Below are 11,007 nucleotides of genomic sequence, written 5' to 3'. Positions count from 1 at the left end.
ACACACGTTTTGACACATTGGCGGCTGAATGTGCCACATGGATATCCTGGGCGCCGTCATCTTGTCCATGGCGCCGGAGCAGACCGGAGCGCCAGCAGACATCCCTTACACTATCATAATTATATCAGACCGTTTCTCTATCTGCCCCATTTCTGTACAATCCTCAATAAAACAATATATAAAATGAGCAATTTCCATACTGCAAGGATTGCTGAAGCATTTCAGATATAAATAAAGTACCTCTCTGTTTCATGGCATATTTTATTTTGTTTTACATGGAAGGTGTGAATACTGTAAATCATGAAGCCATGAAACAGTACAAAATTGTATTGGCACAAAGATACAGAAAAAAATGAAGAAGCTTCACATACAAGGAGTAAAGGTGACTGCCCATAAGCTTACAGTCTATCAAGTCACCTATCGCAATTCCTAAGGTGCAGCAGGACAGACTCTTGAAAACGAAGTTTCACTTGCGGCAAAAGCTGAAAAAAGGCACAGGATAAACGGCTGATAACAGAAAGATATGTAGTATACAATGGGATTCTTCAGAACTGATCTGTTATCTACTGTGTATCCTGTGCTTGAATGGCTGCCCCATGGCTACACAGCAGCTTGTTTATATAAACTATAGTAGTACTTATCTGTTATCTACTGTGTATCCTGTGCTTGAATGGCTGCCCCCATGGCTACACAGCAGCTTGTTTATATAAACTATAGTAGTACTTATCTGTTATCTACTGTGTATCCTGTGCTTGAATGGCTGCCCCCATGGCTACACAGCAGCTTGTTTATATAAACTATAATAGTACTTATCTGTTATCTACTGTGTATCCTGTGCTTGAATGGCTGCCCCCATGGCTACACAGCAGCTTGTTTATATAAACAATAGTAGTACTTATCTGTTATCTACTGTGTATCCTGTGCTTGAATGGCTGCCCCCATGACTACACAGCAGCTTGTTTATATAAACTATAGTAGTACTTATCTGTTATCTACTGTGTATCCTGTGCTTGAATGGCTGCCCCCATGGCTACACAGCAGCTTGTTTATATAAAATATAGTAGTACTTATCTGTTATCTACTGTGTATCCTGTGCTTGAATGGCTGCCCTCATGGCTACACAGCAACTTGTTTATATAAACTATAGTAGTACGTATGTTTTATTCTGGGTATCCTGTGCTTGAATGGTTGCCCCCATGGCTTCACAGCTACTTGTTTATATAAACTATAGTAGTACTTATCTGTTATCTACTGTGTATCCTGTGCTTGAATGGCTGCCCCCATGGCTACACAGCAGCTTTTTTATATAAACTATAGTAGTACGTATCTGTTATATTCTGGGTATCCTGTGCTTGAATGGTTGCCCCCATGGCTTCGCAGCTACTTGTTTATATAAACTATAGTAGTACTTATCTGTTATCTACTGTTTATCCAGTATGCATTTCCCAAAAGTAACATGAATAGCCCTAAAGCTTTTTAAAGACAACATAGAGGGCATCCGACCCAGCATTCCATTAAACAATAACGAGTATATAATAACTTGCAGCAGAGATATATCTTTCCAGTATGTTTTGACCTGCTGCGCATAGACGTGTAGATGTAATTGTACAATTTTTGGACCGTGTGTGGGCTCCAAATAATCATCCAGACAATTTTTGTACCATGGCAATGGCTGGTTTAGTCAATTGGACAGGTGAGAAAATTTCTGTTGGGTAACAATAATATCTTTGCATGTATTGCCATGATTATAGCCATGGTTGACGGTCACTACTATTTCAAGGGCATAACTTTGGTATGATTACTGTCTGTTAATTAATGGCCAGGACATTGTCTGATTTGTTTTCTACTTCCATCCTATAATTTTCATTTGAATGGTTAGTTTTAGATGGTTACACTGAAACAAACGATCAATATCTGAACCTTTGTCATACAAAGAATAAAATCTGGATTTCAATCTCCATCTTTAACCAACTAATTAAGCTTTTGTTTTCTTCTGTTATTTTTCCATCCTCATTCACACAAGTACTCATTACATTCTAAGGGCAGTGACACACCAGGAGATCACTGCTTCTCTGGGCAACTAATCTGCACTCTCCAGTAGGCCACACTGGGCGTTTTGGGAGATTTGGTCAGCTCGTCTTTGCGGCAACCAATCTCTCCATTCGGGCGGCTTCGGAAAACGAATCGCCGCATGTGATTAGCGCCGGCGTTTTTTCATTTTAGCCGGGGCAGAGTCAGGGAAGGCGTTTGGGGAGATTGGTCGCTGCAAAGATGAGGCGACCAAATCTCCCCAAAACGCCCAGTGTGGCCTAATCCTAAAAAGCTTTCCCATAGGCAATAAAGTGAATAGATAGTGGTAAAACCCATGTGTTGATACAGTCTCCCAAAATTGCTACAAGAGGAAACTTCAAGCGATTTTGGGAGACTGGAGCGACACATGGGTTTTATCACCAGCGATTCACATTATTGCCTATGGGAAAGCTTTTTACTGGAGAGTGCAGGAGATTAGTTGCCCAGAGAAGCAGCGATTTATCCTGGCGTGTCACTGCCCTAAAAAAATCAGTTGACCTTGACCCTAGCGCTCCCACTAACTACAATCCTGTTGCTACACTTATCTACAACTGTCAGCTCCAGTTCCTCACAACTCCTTACCTGACCCTCTGTAATGTGGCATCCATCCAAAACTCCATTGAAGGCACCCAAACATCAGCTACTGTTGGTGCTGAATCGTCAAATACAGGTAGAATTCTATTGTTTCTATCTGTATATCTGACGATTCAGCTCAAACACATTTGTATTGAAAACAAATTATCTTTCTTGCCACCAACGGTTGCAGGAAAATCATAATTCTTCTTGTCTAAACTTTATACTTGGGTTGCACCGAAGACACTTTTTTGGATTCGGCCGAACCTCCCACGAAAAAGTCGGCCGAATACCAAACCGAATCCTAATTTGCATATGCAAATTACGGGTGGGAAGGGGAAAACATTTTTTTACTTGCTTCTTTTGTGACAAAAAGTCAAGCGATTTCCCTCCCTGCACCTAATCTACATACGCAAATTAGGATTTGGTTAGGCTGGGCAGGATTCGGCCTAATCCTGACAGAATCCCAAACCGAATCCTGGATTCGCTGCAGCCCTACATTATACTTACTATCTATATATATTTTTGGAGTGCTGTCTAAATACTATTAACAGGTTGCACTGCACTGATTTGCCTAACCTAAAAGTAATAGCCAACACACTCATCCAAATTGTGGTGCATAGGGCGTTATTATAAAGTAAGAGGCAGGGTGGAATATACAGGTGCAATCTGCCATGGTTTTTGCATTTTGCCCTGTATCTTGCAGCTAGGGATGTACCGAATCCTGGATTCGGTTCGGGATTCTGCCTTTTCCAGCAGGATTTGGATTCGGACAAATCCTTCTGCGGGGCTAAACTGTAACCGAATTTGCATATGCAAATTAGGATTCGGTTCGGTATTCAGCTGAATCTTTCGAAGGATTCGGCCAAATCTGAAATAATGGATTCATTGCATCCCTACTTGCAGCATATCTCTGTGATCCAAAATGGAGTTCAGATACCTGCATCCCACACATAAAACAGAGTTGGCTGCATTTAGCAGTGCTCTATTCATGAGGGGAGGGTGGTGGGAGGTATGTAGGTCCCCCCACCTACCCCTTCATTGCCAGACTGGGGTGCCCAGGACCTACCACCACCAAACAACTGGACACTGGATGCCAACCCCCACACACCTGTAACTCTCTCCTGGTGGTCGCAATCAGTGGTGGGAAATGTAGGGCCCACTGGGTTTTCTCCTGGCATCCCTCCAGCCAAGTACAAATCTGTACCCCTTAATTTGCACGTCACGATGAGATAATTTTTATTGAGTTGGCTTCATCCATGTTTTGTTTTTTGATGAGTTTTTTCCCTTAATGTTAAAACTATGTTTTCAAATGAAATGACATCAGAACTCACCGTTTATAACTGATGACATCAGAAGTCACCATTTGTAAGGATATAATTTACAAGATATTCGTGGCTTTGTGTATTATAAATGTATATCTGTTGGTATATCAGTGGCACATCTGAGAGTGGCAGGGATTCTCTCTGAAACATGCAAAAAAGAAAAGCACATGCAAAAATGTAGAGTCGCAGTTGGGTCACATCTAAACTTGTGTATATACAGTAAGAGTGGTGTTTTTATTTCTCCACTTATCTATCAGTCGACTCCTTGTGCAAGGCTCCTGCCCCACGTGTCCATTCACTTCTGCATCCCTGGATGGAGATCACCAGGAAATAAATACACTGTGATTTGTGCGACTGCCGACACTTCTGAATGATTCCAACAAGCTACAAAAAAATTTGCCTGGAGAAAAAAAAACATAGAAAAGAATGTCACAAAACAGGCACAAATCCCTAAATACATGCACAACGGGTTACTGCTTGGAGGATAGTGAAGGGGTTGTTCATGTGCCATTCAAATATTGCTTTTGGGGAACTCCATGTTGGAGAGAAGCCGACAGCTTTGACTTACGTGTACATTGCTGCTCCCACCATGAATACTAGACGTTGAGGGGACTCTTTAATAACATTCCAATGCAGGGCTGGAACTGAGGGAAGGTTTTGTGGATCAGCCAGATCCGTTTCTGCTTCAAATCTTATTTTAATAGCATCGTGCTTCTTGTACTGCAGGAGTGTGCCCGTCTTCTGTATTCCCATAGGAACAACTCTGTTCAATTCCAGGCCAGGCACTGTTCCATGGGAGACAGGCATACAGCTGGCACTGGACTGTACTGGAATTACCCCCAGGAATAATATTCTTAGAGATAAGAGGAGCAAGTGCTTTAATGCAATATATCATTTTCAAAAGTGTTGGGTAAAAGCATACATATATAAGCAGGTGGGAAAGGGGCCTACTTTATGGCTGAATGATTCTAGCAATCTGTATAACAGAGCATTCTGTCCCAGTGGCTGCACAGATCCTATCTGATCCCCATTGTAAGCAGCAGTCCTGTCCTGCTTTATGACAGCTGAGATTCTAGCTATCTGTATAACAGAGCATTCTGTCCCAGTGGCTGCACAGATCCTATCTGATCCCCATTGTAAGCAGCATTCCTGTCCTGCTTTATGGCAGCTGAGATTCTAGCTATCTGTATAACAGAGCATTCTGTCCCAGTGGCTGCACAGATCCTATCTGATCCCCATTGTAAGCAGCAGTCCTGTCCTGCTTTATGACAGCTGAGATTCTAGCTATCTGTATAACAGAGCATTCTGTCCCAGTGGCTGCACAGATCCTATCTGATCCCCATTGTAAGCAGCATTCCTGTCCTGCTTTATGGCAGCTGAGATTCTAGCTATCTGTATAACAGAGCATTCTGTCCCAGTGGCTGCACAGATCCTATCTGATCCCCATTGTAAGCAGCAGTCCTGTCCTGCTTTATGGCAGCTGAGATTCTAGCTATCTGTATAACAGAGCATTCTGTCCCAGTGGCTGCACAGATCCTATCTGATCCCCATTGTAAGCAGCAGTCCTGTCCTGCTTTATGGCAGCTGAGATTCTAGCTATCTGTATAACAGAGCATTCTGTCCCAGTGGCTGCACAGATCCTATCTGATCCCCATTGTAAGCAGCAGTCCTGCCCTGCTTTATGGCAGCTGATATTCTAGCTATCTGTATAACAGAGCATTCTGTCCCAGTGGCTGCACAGATCCTATCTGATCCCCATTGGAAGCAGCAGTCCTGCCCTGCTTTATGGCAGCTGAGATTCTAGCTATCTGTATAACAGAGCATTCTGTCCCAGTGGCTGCACATATCCTATCTGATCCCCATTGTAAGCAGCAGTCCTGTCCTGCTTTATGGCAGCTGAGATTCTAGCTATCTGTATAACAGAACATTCTGTCCCAGTGGCTGCACAGATCCTATCTGATCCCCATTGGAAGCAGCAGTCCTGCCCTGCTTTATGGCAGCTGAGATTCTAGCTATCTGTATAACAGAGCAATCTCACCGCTTCCTGACACAGACGCCTCCCCCTCTCTCTGTGTCTCTCTGTGTCTCTCTGTGTCTCTCAGCAGAAGGCGCTGTTGGATCACAGACAGGCTGCACATTGCGCTCAGTTCCCGCCTCACACACTGGTACATCCGACCTGCTCTTATCGGACTACAGCAACCTGCATCCCGCCTGCTGCTGCTGCTGTTGTTGTTCTTCTACTACACCTCCCACACTTCCGGTTGATCGGAGCAGAAGAAGAATAATAATAAATAAGAGGGTGTCCGGGCAGATCACATGACCCTGACTGATTCAACCAACTTCCCAGGAGCCTGTCCCCGCCCCTCTTTCATTGAACGTCCCCGAGCTGTGGCCCCGCCCTCTCTGTGCTGGGCGGCTCCTGATTGGCGCGGGCTGGGCGGGGCTCTTGCGCGTTTGTGTGAGAAACTGGGACTGTGTCTGACAGGGATCAGGGGGACATCGTGTGAGCGGAGGGTCCCGGCTCTTTCTCTGTATCGGACCTTATACCCTAGTGACGGGCAGCTGAGCAGCGCCCTCCTATTGACTCCCGTCTGCGCAAAGGATTAGGGGAAATTGCACCCCAACTCTCCCCATGGCGGCTGAACCCATCTATGGACTCTCAGAAGACGATGTAAGTCCGGGCTTTGTGTCTCTTTTATTGTTTGTCTGTCATCGGCGACCCCTACAGATACTGTCCGACCTCAGCTGCAGCTCAAGGGGCCACACTTCCTCCGTGTCACTTATATCTCCCAGCAGCCTCTCCTACTGGCACTCTGCTATTACTGAGGCGTTGGGAATGACCCACCTGGGCACCCATACATAACTACAACTAACTAGCCCTGTGCTTGTCTGACGTCTCCTACTGTGGCTTCTATAATAGTAGCTTTTGCCATTGGCACCAGTGCTGATAGCTAAGGCTTCCTGGCATGCTGTGACTTATAGATAGTGCTGGGAAAGGCTGGCCCCCTATTAGTACTGCTGGGAACGAGAGGCTGCTGTCCCTCAGCTCTCTAGGTTAAAGAGGTCTAGTACCCCATCTTAACTGCTGGCGGGGTGAGGCTGGCACCCACCCTGTATGTGCTGCTGGGAAAGGCTGGCACCCTATAAGTACTGCTGGGAACGAGAGGCTGCTGACCCTCAGCTCTCTAGGTTAGAGAGGTCTAGTACCCCATCTTAACTGCTGGCGGGGTGAGACTGGCACCCTGTATGTGCTGCTGGCCAGGAAGGCTGGCACCCCATAAGTACTGCTGGGAAGGAGAGACTGCTGTCCCTCAGCTCTCTAGATCAGAGAGGTCTACTACCCCATCTTAACTGCTAATGGGGGTGAAGCTGACACCCTGTATGTATTACTGGGGCATGAAGGCTGACATCCCATCAGTACCCTGGTGTGGGAAGACTGGCATCCTATCAGTACTGCTTGTTGATGCAGATTGGTGCACCATCTGTAGTGCTGGCATTTGTATGACTGCCTAGAGCTGGTCACCATCCCAGGAATAATACTGCTTAAATGTTCATTGACATGCCAGTAATACTGCTGCTTGGGCTTGGTTGGCATCCTATCAGCCTGGCACACAGTTGATACTTCAGTATGGGGATGATGCCTGCTCTCTGTAACGCATGTTGATATGTCAGTTCCGCAGGCTGGCATCATACTAGAGTTTATATGGCCGCTTATTGTTTAGTACCAGTGTCTGAGTAGTTTTACTAAACCAACTGGGGGGGGGGGATGAGTCTGAATCACAGGTGTCGGAATTCAGAACCCTCCTATACCACCTATAGTGCCAGGTTCAGAACCAGTTCCCTGAATGCAGAATTAACAGGCACAGCTGACAACCTGTATGATTTTTTTTGGGGGGGGGGGGCACAGATTTTTGAATGATTTCAGGTGGCCCGAGGTTTCAGCTCTAGGTGAACTTGCTCATTTGCTTGCATGGTTAGTGTGTGACGCCCATGGAATGCTCAGTGCACATGGTATGTGTTTGTGCGCCTGGGAGTTGTAGGTGAGGCTCCTGCAGGGCATTTCTTTTTCAGCCAAACACTGACATTTTTGCAGAAATTCATTTGAAAACGTGATTTTTTTTCACTATGGGAGTGGCACTTACCCTTTATCTGTATGTAGCCACCCTGAGTGGGGGTACCACAGAGCACGAGTCTTGTATATTAATCTTAATAACATTGTCAGAGATTAGGCTGTATGTAGATTATGTATGTGACGTGGCCCTTTACCTATAGCAGGAGATTGCAGAGCAGTATTTACACTCAAATCAATACAGGTGTGGTATCCATTATCCAGAAACCCATGATTCAGAAAGAACTGAATTACAAAAAGGCCATCTCCCATAGACTCCATTTTATCCAAACAATTCAAATTTTTGAAAATAATATCCTTTTTCTCAGTAATAATAAAACAGTAGCTTGTACTTGATCCTAACTAAGATATAATTCATCTTTGTCGAAAGCAAAATTTAATTTAATGTTAAGTGATTTTCTTTAGACTTAAGGTATGAAGATCCAAATTATTGAAAGATCCGTTATCCGGAAAGCTCCATGTGCTGAGCCTTCTTGATTACAGGTCCCATACCTGTATTCCATTGGGCAGAGGTCTACATTTGGGACCCCCCCAATGCAACCCCCATAGCTCATAACAAAGAGATATATATATATATATATATATATATATATATATATATATATATATATATATATATATATATATATATATATATATATATATATATATATATATTCAGGACGATTGAGACCTGTGGATTTCTGGATAACGGATCTCTCTGTAATTTATATTTTCAAACCTTAAGTCTACTAGAAAATCATGTAAACATTAAATAAACCCAATAGGCTGGTTTTGCATCAGACAAAGATGAATTATATCTTAGTTGGGATCAAGTACAAGCTACTGTTTTATCGTTACAGAGAAAAAGGAAATCATTTTTTAAAATTTGGATTATTTGGATAAAATGGAGTGTATGGGACAGCCTTTCCTTAATTCAGAGCTTTCTAGATAACGGGTTTCCGGATAACGATATTCCATACCTGTATACATATATACAGATTAGGCATATCTAAGCAAAACATTGCATTGTAACTGGCCTTCTCTTACTGCTTCGGGGTACTCTAGGGGAGCCCCATATCTTGGTAGCTGTTCCCCTAGGAGTTGTTTGTTAGGTGAGATGTATCAGACTGGCCTCAATACTGACGTACTTGCTGCCTCTTGTTGAACAAAAACCTATGCAGTTTGTTGTCTCTACCTGCCCTGATACTGCATATTCCTAAAGGACACATCTCCCAGCATCCTCAGAGAGCTGGTACTGAAGGGCCCTGGGTGTCCAACTCTACAACAGGATCATTTGATCCTTGTGCCTGGCACAGACTATACTGTGTAGGCTACTGTGCATATAGCAGCCCAATGAAACAAGCCACTGTTCCCAATAGTTAATTGTGTCTGCTCCCGCAAATCAGTGAGGGAGAGAGAGAGACTGATTGTCCTGTGGATCTTTATCTCCATTACTCACAGCAGAATGTGACTGGATGGGAAAGGAATGCACTTTGCTCTGCCACAGAAAGCAGAGGTCCAGGGTTAATGCTGAAAGAAGACTTGATGTTACCCAGTCATAGTCATGCACTGTTTGCAGGAGACAAACTGGTAATAGCAACAATAAAACCTGGCGCAGAGAAGCTTAACTAACAAACCGCTCCAGTTTCAACTCCCTGCATCTCTTGGTGGGGTGTTTGTAGAACAGCAGCTGGAGGACTGCAGATTGAGCACTCCTGGGAGTGGGAGCTGCCATGTTTCCTACTAAGATTCATCCATAGCCCTGTAGCATACACCTTTTCTACTATTTCTTTGCATTATTGGCTTTTCTTAGAGAAGGCCTCAACATAGGAAAGCACTGTAGCAGCACCTGTTCATGTATTAATATGCAGAGAATGAATGTTCTGTTGATACAAGAGCTGCCTTTTAACTGTTAACTCTATTGATATGACAACACAGTGTCTCCATTAATATGGGGTCTCCCCTTTAAAGGGGTTGTTCACTTTCAAACACTTTTTCAGTTTAGTTTAGTTGTTTTTAGATTGTTCACCAGAAATACAGACCTTTTGCAATTACTTTCTTATACTGAAGTGCAAAGTTACATTTTTAACCTTCTTAGGGCAGAGACACACATTTTGACTCGGCGACTACTCTCCCCGAACTTCCTTCCCGCCGGCTAGAATGTAAATTGCCGGCAGGATGGCACTTGGAACGCTTTTTCTGAAGTTGCCACACGAGGAAACTTCAGGCGACTTCGGAAAACGAAGAGATCCGAGTGCCATCCTGCCGGCGATTTACATTCTAGACGGCGGGAGACAGTTTGGGGAGATTAGTCGCCCCAAATCGCAGCATGTGTATCTGCCCTAAAGCAGCTCTGGGAAGGGGGGTCACTGACTCTGTAACTGTTCTAAACTGATAAATTTAGTTGATACAAATGTTATCTTTGTCTCTACTGAGCAAAATCTCTGAGTTCATTAAAGGCAACTGTTAGACTTGATATAGTTACAATATTGACAATAGTTGCTAATATTCCACAGATACTACTGAGAAATTTAGTAGCCACTAAATGTAGCAAATTGTAACATTTCAGATGCTCACTGAGCTGCCAGACTGAAACGCTAGAGACACAAACATTAAACTTTACACTTCAAGTTTGGGAGAAGGATAACAAATAAAAGATGGAAAGCTATTGAAAAAGGTCTTTATTTCTGGAAATAACTGAACTGAAAAAAGTGTTTGAAGGTGAACTGATACTGCTTGTTGTATATGAATTATTGTTGTGTTTCTGCTTGTTTTTTCATTTTGTCCGAGAAAGTTGTGGTTTCTTTATAATTGCAGCATACATGGAGTAAGTAGCAGAGTAGCAGCTCCGTGGCAGAATGACTGGGTACCTATGGGCTTTATACCCGTACATACCTGTAGTCCAGTTGTATGGTAGCCACAGTATAA

General features: G+C 43.7%; 1 protein-coding gene and 1 long non-coding RNA gene across 6 annotated transcripts in view; one reads left to right on the top strand and one right to left on the bottom strand.

The window, feature by feature from the left end:
• Positions 1-243: 243 nt before the first annotated feature.
• On the bottom strand, positions 244-5,064 carry LOC108707325. Its single transcript, XR_001934271.2, has 3 exons — positions 4,537-5,064; positions 3,978-4,368; positions 244-482 (listed from the first exon to the last, which is right to left on the bottom strand). It is a non-coding gene; the product is annotated as an uncharacterized LOC108707325 (long non-coding RNA).
• A 1,340-nt stretch (positions 5,065-6,404) lies between these two features.
• nedd4l.S (NEDD4 like E3 ubiquitin protein ligase S homeolog) overlaps positions 6,405-11,007 on the top strand; it is a 255,233-nt gene continuing 250,630 nt past the window's right edge. For 4 of the 5 annotated variants that reach the window (XM_018235316.2, XM_018235308.2, XM_018235302.2 and 1 more), the window contains exon 1: positions 6,411-6,639. In XM_018235316.2, coding sequence (XP_018090805.1) covers positions 6,601-6,639 — 39 coding nt within the window. In that variant the 5' untranslated portion in view covers positions 6,411-6,600. 5 annotated transcript variants of the gene reach the window in all.

Source organism: Xenopus laevis, chromosome 1S (genome assembly GCF_017654675.1).
Source record: "Xenopus laevis strain J_2021 chromosome 1S, Xenopus_laevis_v10.1, whole genome shotgun sequence".
Classification (NCBI taxonomy): Eukaryota; Metazoa; Chordata; class Amphibia; order Anura; family Pipidae; genus Xenopus; species Xenopus laevis.
This window is presented reverse-complemented; position numbering and strand designations above follow the sequence as displayed.